We start from the raw sequence: 16843 nt of genomic DNA, 5'->3' as shown, positions 1-16843 counted from the left end.
ATATATATATAAATAAATTTCCTCACACAGCTGCAAAAAAAAAAAAAAAAAAAAAAATGTCATAGCTGTCACTAATATAAAAACAACTACCTACAGCAGTGTTTTTGTCATAGTGACCTGTGAAAACTTCTCAGGTACCTTATCATACTGGTTTTGTTGAAAGTAGCTCTTAAACACCAACCAACTAAACACTGGATGTGCAAATACTAGAAGTGGCTTTTGGACTGCTTTCATTTTCCATTTTAAAATAGTTCCACACTGCACAGAGGTTAGCTGCATCTTAACTTATAAATACATGTGTGTTGCTTACACAAGTTGTGGATAATGTCCACTTATGACACAATGTGGCAAACTACCAAGACACGCTGCAATGTAGTAATCAAATTGGGGGATTGGAATTAGATTGGGGTAAATATAGCTGATATCTTAAATCAAAATGTGTCTAGATCAAGACATGTCAATTATAGCCTCCATTCTTTGGCTCTCCTCTCTAAAGTATAAACAACCAGGGTAAATCGGTCGTGAGAATTCCTAAAAGCCTAAATCAAAGGTAATAACTGTTTACTCCACTGTGCCATTTAAGGCTCTCGGTACGGTGGTGCAAGGCTGAGGTCAAGTCACTCTGGTCGTGCATGAGAGTAGTTTTGTCAGTGCATATAAAGACAGTTATAATTATTATGAAGGTTTGGTCATCAGTCATCATCAGTTAATTGCTGAGATCTGGGAACGAGGCAACATCGTAAAAAGGATCCAGACAACAAGAAACACAAACAGTCAGATGATTATAGAGGTTTTAAACAAACTCACAGGTTATCCAAACATATGAGGTAAAGGAAAACAATGGATAATGGTAAAATTATTCATCATCATCATCCATTAAACAAGTTCTTGACTCAATTTTGGCCTGCCAAGACAGTTGTTCGTTCAAGAACATTTCACATTTGGGGACATTTAGGATGTACTTGCTCTTAGTTTGACCTCTCAGCGGTAAATTGTTTCAATAATCTGGTCAAACACTTTGGATAGTTTGTGTCTGATCATCTGGGCTTCATCATCCACTAATTTCATGTCCCGTCAAACTTCACTGTAGCGATCTTTAGTCTTACCAAAAGAAAGAAAAAGACAGTTAAAACTACAAATATTAGACCCAAGTTGTAATAAACCAGAATGATCCATTTAGAAGTTCTTCCACAAAAATAGGTGAGCTGTCTTGGTCTAAAATGCAGCTTTTATAATGATGTTTTACTTCCTAAATACTTGTCGACTGATCCTACTAGCGGTGCACTATCAACCTTGGCAGCAGAATTACAGTAAAAGCTACATTTTATACAGACAAATGAAAAAACAATTGAGTGAAAATCTGCAGCTGTGGGGCATCTACCTCATCAGACAGCCAGACAGCAACAAGGAGGAGTTCACAGTGTGGTCACAGTAGTGAATCCATAGGCAGAGAGATTAACTACGCTAATCTTCCACTGGGTAACACCGTGAGAGGATGACGGAGGAGGATGAAAAAGAGGTGGTTGTGGTGGGAGGAGGGGTTGGAGAAAGACAGATTAAGACGTTTAGGGAGACTGGGATGTAAAAAAGAAAATAAAATGCAGCCTCATGGAAGAGACTCTGGAGTGTATTTGTGAACAGAGGCAGTAAGCTTACAGGGGTTCATGAGATAAACTTCCCCTTCAAATGACCGACAGCTGGGAATCTCATTATCATATTTTACTGGAAATGTATTAGGGGAAGCAAGCGTCTGACCGCCCAGTATCTTTTATTCATGCATAAGAGACTTATTGTGCTCCCCATACACATGCACACCAGCCAACACAATGGAGTATGACAGAGCAGTGAGTCTTATCAGACTTTCATTATACAACTTGGGTGTACAGCTTCATATGAATAGCATACATCAGGCAGCCATTGTGTGTCAGACTCCGTATAACCAGACGACAGGCTGCAGTGAGGGAAACATCTGCAGTGTCTCCTCGGGGAAGATGAATTTAAGCGATGTGGGAGAGCTCGCCACCATTGATCTGGCTGGCAGCGGCTGAATGTTTGGGGCCACGTGAGTCACAGGAGTCAAGTCAGCATGTCACAGGCAATTAACCGGCGTCCTCAGACGCCCCATGAAGACACCTTCCAGTGAACAGAAGAGCGACAGAAAGCTCTGGATGGAGAACAGAGCGGAGAATGAAGCAGCAGCATATCAAAGAAGAGAAGGGACCAGCAGATACAGCCTTTCATATGGTGATTTCATCCTGTAAATAACTTCATCTGGGGTTTTTTTTGTTCATCTATGTCTGTCTGTCTTCATGCCTGTCTCTGGTTATCTGCTGGTTCTTCATTCGTGTCTCTGCACACTATAACTGCAGTCACTCCTATAACAGAGATATTCAAACACTGGACGTGTGTCTTGGTATCTGTGCAAAAATTAAATTGGTTCTCTAAAATTCAATCTGTGAAACTGGTGGCTTTTACAGCTGACGTCTTATTTGAGTTCATGTACACTTTCTGTTCCTGCAGCATGTGACAGGCTGAACAAATTTCTATAGGTTAGTAGGTTAATAGCTATAGATCTGTTGGATTACAGCCCACGTAATATGCAAATTGTGAGATTATCATTTGTGTTTTTCCAAAGAGAACAGTTTAACATATGGTAATGTTTACTTGCGGTATCTGCTTATTTTTTGAAGAGTAAAGTGTTAATTTGGAGTTGTGAAAGTGTGTCTATATGTGTGTGTGTGTGTGTGTGTGTGGGTAGAGATGGTGGATGGCAATGGGGGCAAGGGTTAATTGGAAGATATCGTCTCCTCTGAATATCTCCGCCTGTGTGTTTCAGCTCTTGGTTTCAGAGGAGCAGTTATTAGCAAAGACTGTGTCCCCTCACACCAGATAAAAGCAAACTATCACACAACATTATGCCATGTCTACTAGCACAAAGAGCAGCTAAGGGGACTGTAATTATTTCCTTGCATGTCTCTCAAAGTCTATTTTCTGCTACCACGGGTCAACTGTAAATCGCATTTATACAACTTAATGCTGCAATCAATATCGAGCTACCAAAAGAAACTAAAAAAACCTGTGGAGCCGTCACAGGGGCTAATGAAATGAAATCTTTAACAAGGTGAAGAAGCTAAGTTCTTCTTCAAAAGGCCCTCAAAGACCCAGCTGTCATGTCAGCTCTTCCACATTTAATTATGTTTTTTAGCTCTTCAACCTCAAGTGGCTCAGCCCAGTCGGGTCCTGCGGGAGACTCAGGCAAGTCCTGCACAGACGGGCTGACTAACAACACCAGCTGCTGGCATGTGTGTGTACGTGTGTGTATGTATACCTGCAGGAGTGCACGTCCTGCATGTGTCTTTCCAAAGAGAGAGACATGGTGAGATGGAGAGAGACAACAGGCAGAAGAATAACATCAGCAGCTGTGCATCCTGCCAGATAGTGCTGGAACGATGAGTTGATTAATCAGAGAATTAATTAACATGAGTTTTGATAATCAATTTGCCCTGCAAGTCAAGTCTTTTATCAAGCAAAAATACCAAACATTCCAGCTTCTCAGAAGTAAATGTGTGTAGATTTTCTCAATTTCCAATTTCTCAATTTTTCAATGAAATATATTTGGAGTTTTGGACAGTTGGTTGGACAAAACAAGATGTCGCCTTGTGTTTTGTGTCTTGACAGTCAATTAAACAGATCACTGATTTAAATATTTGTTACAACCCTGCTGCCAGTGCACAGAAGCAAAACAGAAACACTTTTAGGTGTCAACTCTCTAAGTCCTCACAGTCAATACTGATGCTGTATTTAACTGTCTAATCAGCAGTTAAAAACCAGTGAGAGTTTGTGAACTGTTTTTTTTTTTTTCTGAAGTCCGTGAGGCTGGAGGAGAGGTGGAGTGGTGTATGTAAAGTGGGTTAGTTTGCTGACACATAACATTCATACCTTTTTGAAAAACCGCTGCCAGAGAATCCCATTACACCCGTGTTATCTTCTCTCTCCAGCTGCTGCTTTACAGACAGGCCGGGGCAGCCGTTTGGCAACAGAACATCTACACCAGGATGAACGTTCGGGTGTGTGCTTGTGTATGTGTCTGTGCTTGTGTATGTGTGTGGGAGAGAGGAAATATATGCGCACATGTCTACCTTTGTGTAACCTGTATCTCAACTGGATTAACACGTTTGTGCCGTACAGGCATCCGTACTATATGTGTGTGTCAGAGGGAGATAGTTTTGTGTATGTATGTGTATTCCCCAGAGAAAACACAAATATGTCCGGTGACTGATTGATTATCTGTACTTGATCCACTATGAAGTTATAAATAAACTGATCACATCCTCTTTTTATCTGAATATGCTTCAGCACCTTGAGTTTATTCTATATATACCCGAGTCACACAACATGTAAACACTCCTTTTCTTGATAATTCAGCATTTCATGCTTGGTTTACCCAACCCCAAGGCTTTCTAGGTAATTATCATGGCATTTCCGTTTGCAAGCCCCTGGGCACAGCAATCTGGAGGGGACTGATTTGGACAGTTAAGATCCAAATGTTTGGCCAATGTTTCCCCGCCTCGGGGCTTTCAAACATTTTTAAAAACACTTTTGTAGAATTTACTGGGTATAAACAGGCTACTCTGCTAACCCGAACCCTCTCTGCCATAATACTCCAGTATCTCCAAAGCACAAAAATGCTGTTTCAAGTGGGGGAAAAATTTCAAATATGAAATTTGAGGAACAAAAACAAGTTATGTAGACACATATATACTAGAGGGGCTTCGTTAAAACCAGCAAAGACAGATACATTAAACAGCCCCTGTCTAGCCTGGAGGCCGTGTTGAAAGTTTTTGCTATGTCGGGTCAGTGTTTGATCTCGGTCTCTACAAAGCCCAGCGATGCTCCATCAGTGCCCAGGAGCTCAGCGTCGGCTGTTATCAAACCTGCCAAACATCAGAGGAGAGACGGAAAGTCTTCTCTGTCCTTGACTCTGACACAAGCTTATTGAAGGACAAAGCTTCCAGCTCTTTCTGTGCTTTCATAAAAGATATATGCAACATCAAAAGGGCGAGTATCGAGTATCAGGGTGTTGGGTGTATATGCACAGTCACAGATATATACTGCTAAATATAATACTAGTGCTGGTGAGACAGGCCCTGTATATTGGTGTGAATACATGTGTGACAATGAAAATGAGAGCTACAGCTGCATCCACCGAAGCTTTGGTATATTTCTCAGTTCCCTGAGAGGTAATCAAAAGCTGCTTATGTAAATTACTATACTTACAGTAAAAACACCTGCAAGTGACTTTGCAGATGGGGTTAAAGATATATGATAATCAAAAAACAAACATTGACAGCTTAGTATGAATTTACAAGAAACACTGCAAAACATAAAAATCTCAATCGGCAAAGTAAGGTTGGTTTTCTCCTTCTCTACCTTCCAACCTGTGCCAGAGCTTACTTTGTTGTCAACTCATACATAATCCATTCGCTGCAGGCTTTATCAAAAACCCCAGCTTCAAATAAATCTGACCGTATTATTTGTCAAGGCTAAAAACTGTCAGGGATTTTTTTTTTCCAAGAAATAAAACTTTTGTCTTTCGACGCTCTGCTCCCTTTTTAAATATATATTTTTAAACCTATTTATCTTCTCCAACATGAGTTCTCAAGTGGAAGACCACAGTTCCTGGACAAAAGTGCTCACAAGCACATATCCCAAGAGGATTTCAAAGGAGACAAATGGACTTGAGTGGAGCCGCAGGAGAGAGGCCAGAGGGGCCAGCAACAGTTAAAGATGTGTCGCTCTCTGAAGGAGCAGCCGACTAACTCTGAATTCTAAGTAAGAGGAAAGTTCTGCTTTTTTTCTTGAGGCGCTAAAAGACCGGTTGTGTTGTCTAAGAGGGCCAGATGGGCCTGTGCTCTGAGGCTAAACTCTGGACACACACACACACACACACACACCTCCAGGATCCTCAAGCTGATCAACATTCAGAGTAAACACTCGCCGTTTCCCTTTCCTCTTTTCCTATACTCTGTTTCTGCTTTCTCTGTTCTGCTGATGGTTCCACAGGGAGGACAAGAACCATTGCCGTTTATCCACTTATTCCTCAGGGGGAAAAAGGAGGCTCAGTCAGCAGGAGACAGACCGAGGGAGAATGATGCTGAGCAGAGAGACACAAGGTTGGATTTTAAACTGCTAGCAAACATGACAGCAGGGAGACCAAATGCCCCCTCTGGAGTTATGAAGTTTACGGTTTCAGTTTTACTCCCCCAAAAGACTCAAGTAACCTTGCTACGACTGCGCTCAAAGTTTAAAACCCTTAATCCTGTTAACCATGCATTATACTAAAAAGATATCAGAGCTAGACACCCCCACACCTTTAAATAAAACTTATGAAATAGCAGGAAATGAAAGCTGTTTTAGAATTAATGCCCACATTACTTTCACTTCTGCAGTGACGAGGCATTTTTCTGAGCTTCATTGAGAACTCAGGTCAGACTTTGAACTGGCAAATGAATCATCAGTGAGGTGTGTGCGTGTTTATGTGTGTGTTAAGTAAAAATAAATATGTCAGTGCCAGTTTAGAGCTTGTGTGTACTATCACTTGTGTGACACGGGAGGCTGAAACACAGTGCCACGTGCAGCATGTGAGAGGCCTCTTAAGAACACCTGCGCTGCTGCACTTGGCGCCTGGCCGCTATTGTGATGTGATGAGGCCAAGGAGAAAGGGCAGGCCACAGACATATTGTCTTAGCACCTCGCATTGTTGCAGTGCTCAAAAAAGCAACTGAGAGCACTTCATAGTCGTGTTTGATGGTGCTAGATTAAAGGCCCAGAGAGGGGGAAAGCAAGCGTTTTAAGAGATTGAGTTTTGCCATGATGGTACTCCTGACTTTCTTCATTATTATTGACGAGTGAGATGTGATAACAACCTCAGACATCAAACAGTCCTGATAATTCATAATGATGTCTGCATGTCAAAAGGTTTATTTGGTTTCTTAGAGCAATCTTTGAATTCAGAGAAAAGTCAGAATTCGGAGAATAAAGTCAAAATCCTCAAATCAGAAATCTGTGACAGGCTCAGATGAACTTTTCAGATGTGGCACTAATCCTCCTCTGAATAAGCTGTAGCCCTGTAGATTTGTTGAGGCCTTTATTATGACAGATCCAGATTACAGATTTTTTTTGGGGGGGGGGGGGGGTGGGCTTTAACTATCTTGACTGGTCAAAAAAAAAACTTTCAAAAGCAACAGAGATGATGAATAAACATGCTCTGAGATAAGGATTTTACTGATAAGTTTGTCAAATTGAAGTAGCCAAAAGATCCAGAAAACACTCAATAAATACTGCATGTGGTACCTTGAAGAGTTGACTACTAAACTGCAAAATCCAATACCTTCCAGGCGGGTTTTTTTTTTTTTTTTTTGGGGCACAAACAGAAAAGGAGACCAGACTTGGACCAGACTCATTAGATGCAAAACCTCTGCTCCACCCACAGGCAGCACAGGAATAATTTGCTTGTGAGAGAAACATTATAATGCAGAATTTATGTTGTTGTGTGGGGATTGCCACCGCTGGCATTAAAAAAATTAACTTTCTGATTGTTCTCTGATGAATGACTCCGGGACACCCCGGGACACTATCCACACACCGCCTTCCATCCCTTTATAATAGATTTGTGTCATTTAAAGCTGCTTTTGTCTACATCCAAGCAGCATTGTTGAAATGCATTCAATATATTTCTTTTTATGTAACAAAGTTGTTTATATATAAATACATATTTCACACTGTCAAATCTAATTTAAAAACGATGACACAATAAATAAAAAAAAAAAAGGGAACAGATATGATAATCAAGTTTTCAAGGCATTTGGCAAAAATGTCCCCCTGTGGGTGTATGAATAACGGTGAGCAAAGCATAAGTCAATGTGGTGATGTTATGAAAACACTCAACTAAGGATCTTGAAATAATAATAAAACAAAAACTGTGACAAAAACCAAATTGAGGCTTTGCTTACTATGATAATGTTGGGGGTGCTAACGAAAATTTCAAAATGGAGAGAATTAAATAATTATTGAATGGTAGCCAATTACTTTATCTGAATAAAGAAGCATGAATAGTGTCTTTTCATTATTCCTACCAACCGGTATGCACACTTAAAGAGTAAATAATTCTATTCTGTAAGAGAGTACACACAAGTTTTTCGATATTATTGATTTACCTAGCTGCAACTGTTAAAGATTCCCTCCACTACTGCACAGAGAAATTCTACATAAGCATAAGTAACACACTTCATGGGATAAAACCAGCCCATAATCCTCAGCTGTGTCTCTGGCCTTAAGAGTGCGTGGCCTGATGTAGCCTTTAACTCTTCATATACCTGCTTGTCCTTGTCTTTCGCTTTCCCGCTGCCTGACACCCGCGATGAGGTGACATCACGGGGGATGACAGAGATTTGGTGCAGTGGCATGTTCATCCCAGCAGAGCCGACCAGGGACACTCACACACACACTTCCTGTGCCGATGCCAGAGCAATGGGCATGATGGTCTGAACTGCAACACCTCGTCTGCACTGCCCTGCGGAGAAACAAGAGGATAAAAAAAAAAAAAAAATCACATTCAAATAAGCTTTAAAAGTATATTTAATTGCAGCTAGAGGGCTGAAATGAATGTCTACATTAAGAAATGAGAAATGAAAGTCCTGAAGTGGCACAGCTGCATTTTGAAAGTGTGTGTATCTGGTCCGTTGATCACTTGACTGACCCCTTCTGCAACTAGGGTTCATCAGTTTCTTTTGCTTCAGAAGCCAAACTGATTAAATTCAGACTTGGTGAGCACGGCCCTCTGGGACAAAGATTCACAAAGAAGTTCTTTTATAAACTATGTTAAAACCCTACAACGCAGTCCAATGAACTTTTCTTGATGCTGACCTACAGTGTAAGAAACTTCGGTTTACTCTCAAACCACCAAAGGCGCAGTCGTCTCTTGTGATTTTCCACAGGAGTTTGTCTCAGAATAGCACAAGCACAGAGTGTAATAAATGATCACAGAGGTGATCCCCGGAGCGTGTAATAAATCACTACAGAGGTGATCACATGTGTGCAGGAATTCACTTTTTTCTTTTCTGCAAAGATTCAGTAGCATGATTTCCACAAAAGAGAGAGCAGTGGTGCGTGTGGTTCCTGTCGTTCTTAGATAGATTCAAACAGACAGATTCATGAAGGCAGCAGCAGTATGGGGCTGTCCTGGGGAGTTACACAAGAGGTTTTACAAATGGGTCGTTTTAACTTCAGTTAATGCAGCCATCTGTACTGCCACTGACAGCAATTAAGCTTTAGCTCCTTCTCACCATAGGCTGTGTGTGTGTGTGTGTGTTTATGTGTGTGTGTTTGCACGCAGGCCCGTCTGCCAAGCAAACCCTCAAGCTCGGCAGTATGAAAATGACAGGATTAAGAAACCAAAAAGCAAGCAGACAGATGGGAGGTCAGTGAAATGGCAGTAATCAGAAACCAGCGTTGATGGCGGGTGGGGGTTGGTGGTGGTGCAGGGTTTGGACTGAGAATGCCACATGGGATCACTGAAGAGAGGCACTTCAGAAACAGACCAGCACAGCCAGAGCTGCCACTTCAGTTCATCACTACACTGTCCCTGATAAGTATTTATGAAGATGGGAAGGCGATTACGCTCGTATGAGCTCACAAACACACCGTCAGCGGTCGTATCAGCTTCTTGTGCAACAGCTGGCAGTCTCAGGTCGGTGCCAATAGATGCTGGAGAGTGAAGAGCAACCAAAAAGCACCTCAGCATCCGTTCATACATTGGTCCAACAAGCTGTAAACAAGTCCTGACCAGAGAGGAAGAATCAGGGACACAGTCCAGGGTGAACATGAAGCAACAACCTCACTAAAGGAAAATCTAATTTAAAACAAAAAGCCTAATCATTGTTTGTTTAGAACATTAGTCATCGTTTACCTCATGTTCACTCACACTATAGTGAAACATTTTAACCATTTTGTACTCCTACTCTTTATGCTGGCGGACAATAAAAGTCTAAATGTGATTTCACACAAAGTGACTTGAAAACAACTACTTGTTAATGGCTTTAGATATCCAGCAATGATGTGGTAACAGTCTACACTGATGATTTATAACGTAGGTGTTAAAAGGAACAAAAAAGTGATAACAGGGTCAGGGTAAATCTCCAATTCATGCATTATGGCTGCAACTAATGATTCATTTTTTATCATCAATTACATAAAAATGTTCAATGAAAGCTTGTGTCATTTGGAAAGTTGAATTGTAAAGACTCTCGTGGTTGTTTTTCAAAGATTGGAGAGCAGAATTCCAGGAACAGTGATTGTTTCACCAAACTGTAGACAACCAAGCCAACAAGATAACATATACAGACAGGTTTAGTTTATTATATTTATTTGTCAAGGACCATAACAACAAAAAACATTAATTTCACATAAGGTGAAGAGGTGTATTGTGCCAAATTCAGCTAGTAGCAAATTTGCATCTGCATCATGCTTCCTTCCTCCCTAATTTAATCCCTTTGGATTTTTTATCTGTATCATCAGCCATTATAGTACGTGAACTCACTTTGAGTTTGTGATTTATGGCTGACGAATACAGGTCACTTTGATGGGCAGAGAGCACCCAGAGTCATACTGTGTGTGTGTGTGTGTGTGTACATGTGAGGCTAATGAGTTACAGGAAATCAACGTGGTCAGGGGGACAAAATTAGCCTCCTGAGGGCATCATCACATGGTAGCATCATTAAAGCTCCTACTGCATCTCACTCACAAATGTCTGTATTAATTACAAAGCCAGCCATCTCATGTCATTTCCTGAGCTATGATGTGATGTAAATATGACGGATGAACTAAATAAATCAAGATGCTCTGTGTCATGGATTCATGAGCTACATTTGCAGAGCTGATATGTTTTTGAAATGAAATAAACAACAGCATCCATCACTGCAGCCACAACACACACACTGCCGTTGCACCAACAAGCTCGTTACTATAAATCCAAAGAATAACAACTGCAGTAAAATCCACTCTTAATTGGCGTTGTGTTTCAAGCCTAAGGTCTTCGGTGGACAGAGAGGTTACACTAATGGGGCAAGAGATGTGCAGGATATACAGCTGAGATTACTCTTCCTCTATGTAGATGTAAACATTCAGATCAGTGCTATAGCGTGAATATTTTTAGGATTAATAAAGCTAAACTCAATCTGTCAATCAAGCTGTCAGAAGGTCCCTTGGATGTGAGATCTGACCGTTTCCAGTGTGTGTGTGTGTGTGTGTGTGTGTGTGTGTGTGTGTGTCCATCCGTCCTCCGGGCCGGCTGCCAGTCAAAGAGTTCACTGTAACAATACTAAAAGCTACAAATCCAGCAGCACTCCCAACCAATCACAGGCAGCCTGTGGTTCCAATTTGACACTGACCCGTTGCCATGGCAGCAGCTCTGGGGGTCAGTTTAAGCGGTTAAAGGGACGCCAGCTTTGGATAAATGGACGCACTTCTGACGAGTTATATGACACTGTCACTCAGAGTGAGGATCCTTTTCCAAGTAAACACCTGGGCTGGTCAGTGACTCAATATTTTTTATTTATACACTTTCAATGAAATTGTTTCGTGATGATATGGTCACATTTGTGTCTAAACTAATGATTTTAAGCAAACTGTAATTAATTATCAACATAATGAGTAATTGACAGTTTTGCTTTATATGTTTAATGCAAAAAGTGGAACAATTCATTGCACTGAACATTACAAAGATTTTTTAAACACCGGTGTGTGAAAATCTTTTAGTATCTAATGGTTTTTCTTTTGACTTCTTTCATTCAGCGGGACACTGTGTTCATGTTAAAATTGATTTGTTGTTGGAAGGAGAGAGGCTTATTTAGTGTCTTCGCCCTAAGTGACTGTATCTGTCCCGCTGATGTCCCATTCAATTGACAGGGAAGCTACAGTGTTGGTTGTATCTGAGCAGTTAACATTTTCACATTGATTGAGTTGAACTTTCTGTAAGTTGACTTGTTCAGCTGTGTCTGTCTCATTCACACATTTTTCACATGTATCTAACTAGCTAGGTATGTAATGTAGGAAGATGACACCATTCTTAATCCTGTTCACTAAACTCTCATCAGTCAGATTGTTTCTCTAACTAAGGAAATCGCCATCAACAACACCAGACTGAACAAAAGAACAAAGAAGATGTGGATGGACTGGAACCAGTCTTCGTCATTATATTTGTCATTGAATTTCCGAATGATACCAAAAGTCAGGCTTTGGGGAGTTTTGGGGGAAATGCAGGAGACATCTAGAATATTGGAGCCGCAAAAAATTGAAGTCGTAGGTTTGAATAATTCATTCACTGTAAACATTTTACAGCTTCAATGAAGAGTCGTAACAAGCAGATACATGATACACTGTATATCAGATAATGTCCGTGTAGATTTTTTCACCCTTAAAGCTGCTCTAATAAATGTTTTATATGAACAATGAATTAAATGGCTGCATTTGGTGTGAAAGAGGTTGCTCGCAGTGATGAACCCACAGATAATTATCACCTGACTCTGCAGTTCCCCTCGGCTTTATGGAGCGTTTCAGCTCATAAATGTATGTTTAAATCTACTGTACTGAAGGGAAGATTAAAGGTGAAAAACGGATTTTAAGGTGTTACATTTTGCATACATTAAATCGTATCATGATGTATTACTGATGTTGGAAAAATATTCTTATAATATCTTTTTATTGAATTTTAAGGCCCCTTTTATTGAATTTAATTTACATAACAACACTTCTGCCAGAGGAGAGTCCTGACCACGGGAGGTCCAAAGAGAGACAAGGCCATAGCTCCTTTAATTCCACTCAAGACTATTTATTCTAAAAAAAAAAAAAGAAAAAAAAGACAATCCTGTCCATCTCTCCAGCTCTTCCCCTCTATTCCTCCGCCAGGTAAGTCACGGTCCTGTCTCCTCCACGTTCTGCTCAGCTGAGCTCTGCTGTTATTCAGTTTGCCACGAGACCCCTCTGTGTCCCTGCTGTCAGATCAGATCTGAGATCTGGCTGACAGCCCGTTCTCCGGTTCTGATGTGCAATCAGGCAGAAAAACTCGGCTGTGTATCAATCAATCCTAACATTACTGTACTACAGCTATAGTCTATATTTTAAAGAGGTGTCTTCCCCCTGAGGATAGACGGGTTACGAATTAGACCTAGAGAACAAATCAGGTTATAGGAGGTCTAAAAATGTTGGTTCAAAGATATTTCATCTGTATTTTGGATTTCAAGGTAATTTCATGAATTTTGTACCCTCATTACTAGCACTCTACATTCGTGTGCATTCATGGAAGTCTCCCGTAAATAGGAAAGAAGTGGTTTGTTCTGCCACTTCTGTGATTTTATGCTGATATAACAGCAATAATTTGAAAACTGGCTTTAATTTCATCATGGCACAGATGCTAGTTGTGTTGGCAGCAATGATTAGACTTAATGCCCTGCCAGAAATCACACACACTCTCAAGTCTGAACACAGATTAACAGAGCATCAGTAAAACCTGATGGACTTCTGTGGTAAAGCGTGCTGCAGTTTGCTTCCTCACACACACATCAAATTTGGCACTGCAGTTCCTCATAAGTTTGGATAAATCGTTAAACAAATTTAACTGTCAAATTTAAACTGTTGGATAATCTAACAATCACTGACACTGTATAATTTTATAAACATGCACACACACACATACACACAAATACAGGCCTGTGCTGCACTGAGCTTGAAGACTGGTGATTACACTTTTTTATAACGTACAGGGAATAAATTATCATAATGTTTTTTAGCTCATTGTCATTTCAAATGTAGCTGCATCATTTATCAGCACCAGCGCGGTGTGGATGTTATTGCAGCTTCTTCTCCTGCCTCCTAAATGTCTGTGTCTATTTAGCCTATATGCAGGATTAATCAAAAGAATGTGATATTTAAGTTCACTGCATTCATAATGCCACTGTAAGCTGTCCCATTTGATTATATGCTAATGAGTCCCAGTTACAATGTGATTAATTGCATAGTTGTTAAAGTGTGCTCTGAATAAGCATCTGGGATGAACAGTCTCATTAGTTGGGGAAAATGTGAGGACTTACACATATCAAATATTTACCAACATTACCCCAAATGAAATTCAATTTTTGCACTACCTTTCTCAGCTGCCAAGGAGCTATGAAGGACGAGCGAGGGCAGAAAAAAAACAGAGACGAAAGTGACAAACACGCATGCATATATTGAAACTGACACATAAAGACACAATGCAGTTTTTGCAATGTGAAACTTCCTCTCCTGTAAGCCTAAGTGGATTAAATAAAGAAAAGAGGATCCGTTAATTTATAGTAATTTGACTAGAATAGGCACAGTGACGCTGTCCTGGATACACACAAGTGGGCCATTCAAAGTTCAGTTAAATACTTAATTTCAACCTGATGCTCTCAATGAATCCTTGTTGAATATCTAGCTCAGTGTAGTGACTCTGATCACTGAAATGCCAAACACATCAAGAAATCATTGAACCGCCCTCAGCCTTCCCCCTCGCCATCGATTTCCCAGCAGGCCCAGAGAAGAGCTATTTCATTCAAGTCAAAATAACATGAAATGACTCTGACCTTGTTGCCAAATTCACCATGTTAAAAAAGAAATACTAGAATATATCAGGTTTTTTTTTAGCTAGTGGCAGGCTCTATGGATGGCATTGTCAATCTGTCAGTCGTCTAACACTTTGGTCCAGACTGAATTATCTCAACAACCGTTTGATGGATTACCATGAAATTTGCTACAGACATTCAACATCCCCAGAGGATGAATCGTACAGACTTTGGTGATTCTCTGACTTCTTCCCTGGTGCCAACGGCAGGTCAAAGTTTTCACTTTTTACAGTGAAATATCTCAACACCTAGTTGATGGATTGGCACAAACTTTAGAGCAGACATTCATGGTTCCCAGAGGATAAACGCTAAACACTTTGGTGATTCTCTGACTCTTTAGCACCACGAGGCTGACATTCATGGTTCAGAGTGAAACACAGTATTTCAACAACTCTCAGCTAGCATAATGGCGCAAACATTAAGAAACTGAAGCTAAACAACTTTCAGAATGACATGACCAAAATAAGATGTGTTTCGGTACACCAGGGTCAAATCCTAGTGGTGGGAATTCTATTTTAAAGGGTTCAGACTTCATGACAGCTCATTACAATAAATTCAACGGGATTTCCTGGACTTGTCATCACTGTGAAGATGTCAGTCAACAAAGGCAGTCTCCAGGAATTCACCGCCCATCCAAGAAATAGTTCTAGTACATAACTTCCCCTTCAATCACAACTCATAATAACTTTACAGATATAGATAAGCTAATCAGCTGCTGGGTGTAGCTTTATATTTACTGTACAGAAAGGAAGTGAACTATTCCTGTAACATCTAGATCCAAAACCACAATGAAATGCCATTTACTGGTGACTTACATCTTGTAGTGCATATATTTTGAAACCTCATTACTGTGCCAGTAAAATGTATGATTTAAACTCATAATAGGACAAAATTAAATTATACCCTGACTGTGGTTGGCTTCAGATAACATGTTGAATTTGGTTTCAGGCTGGCAAAAAAAGAGTTTTCTCAGCTCCAAGGCTAATGGATATTTTATCTCTCTTCACTCTTTTTATTAACAAAGAGCAATACACATTAACAAAGAACATCTGCCATTCAGGTAGCAGGCCTCGCATTTATGCTGGCAATGACAGTTTAACTGGTTAAAATGACAAATATTGCCAGCAGCAGCTTATATCAGATGTACCCTGTAGTAAATTAATGTCAATTTTCTACATACCTTATTCAAAAGTCAAACTGAAACTTTGGTTATTGTAGTGAATATTAAGCTTCCCTCTCATCCAAAAAACAGCTGATTATAGATCTTAAAGGAATGGTTGAGACAAATAAGGGATTTGAAGGGGTTCAGATTCAGAAAACTGCTAAATCCAACCATTACAGACACATCATGTATTTAAACACATTACTGACAGAAGATTGTAGTAGTATGGGCAAAGTAAAGCCAAACAAGCTGCATGTCAAAGATGAAAAGCAAGGGCTCTTTCTGTCTTTCTGTGATTGCTCTGCACAAAAAAAAATCTTCCTTTTCTGTCCAGAGGAATATTTTCTTCACCTTTATCTCTATAGAGCTTCCCTCCATTCCCTTCGATCACACTTTGACAACCTCACAAGCTGCAATGATAAGGCAGAAAAAAAATCTAAATACCAGTAAATAAAGGGGAAAATAACGTCAGATCAATGCATGGCTACCTCAAGGAAGAACTTGATAAGAGCTTTGACAGGATGCCGTTCAATTCTGTGTGCATGTGAGTGCGTGTGTGTGTGTGTGATGGGAAGATAGGAGAAAGAGAGTAAACAGAGAGAGGGTGGATACAGTACAAGCAGGATGAGTACTGATTTTGCTGGAGGAGCAGAATGAAATGTCTGGAGAGAAAGGGCAGGGAGGAAAGTGCAAACACATCAGAAAATCCAAAATGTAGAGACAGGAACTGAAATTGTTAGACAGGGCAGTAAGTTACACTGTAGATACACTCCACAAAACACACACTCTGAGTTTGCAGCTTTTGTAATCTCTCTGTTACAGTAGATACTGTTAAAAGGGAAGTAGAAAAAAGCAGAGGAAGGCAAAGTTCTTAACTTTATCACATGCATACACATTCAAATATTAACCTTATATAAAACTTCTTTTCAAAACATTTTATTTTCTGCCCATGTCCAAATCAAAGTCATATCTAATCCCAATTAGC

At 40.2% G+C, this 16843-nt stretch overlaps 1 protein-coding gene across 4 annotated transcripts in view; it reads right to left on the bottom strand.

Annotated features, from left to right (window-relative positions):
• Nucleotides 1-16843, bottom strand: part of LOC137197048 (E3 ubiquitin-protein ligase MARCHF8-like) — a 78482-nt gene that overhangs the window by 51280 nt on the left and 10359 nt on the right. For all 4 annotated transcript variants that reach the window (XM_067610133.1, XM_067610129.1, XM_067610130.1 and 1 more), the window contains exon 2: nt 8376-8572. In XM_067610133.1, the coding sequence (XP_067466234.1) occupies nt 8376-8471 (96 nt within the window). In that variant the 5' untranslated portion in view covers nt 8472-8572. The remainder of the gene's footprint in view (nt 1-8375; nt 8573-16843) is intronic.

This window comes from Thunnus thynnus, chromosome 14 (assembly GCF_963924715.1).
Source record: "Thunnus thynnus chromosome 14, fThuThy2.1, whole genome shotgun sequence".
Taxonomy (NCBI): domain Eukaryota; kingdom Metazoa; phylum Chordata; class Actinopteri; order Scombriformes; family Scombridae; genus Thunnus; species Thunnus thynnus.
This window is presented reverse-complemented; position numbering and strand designations above follow the sequence as displayed.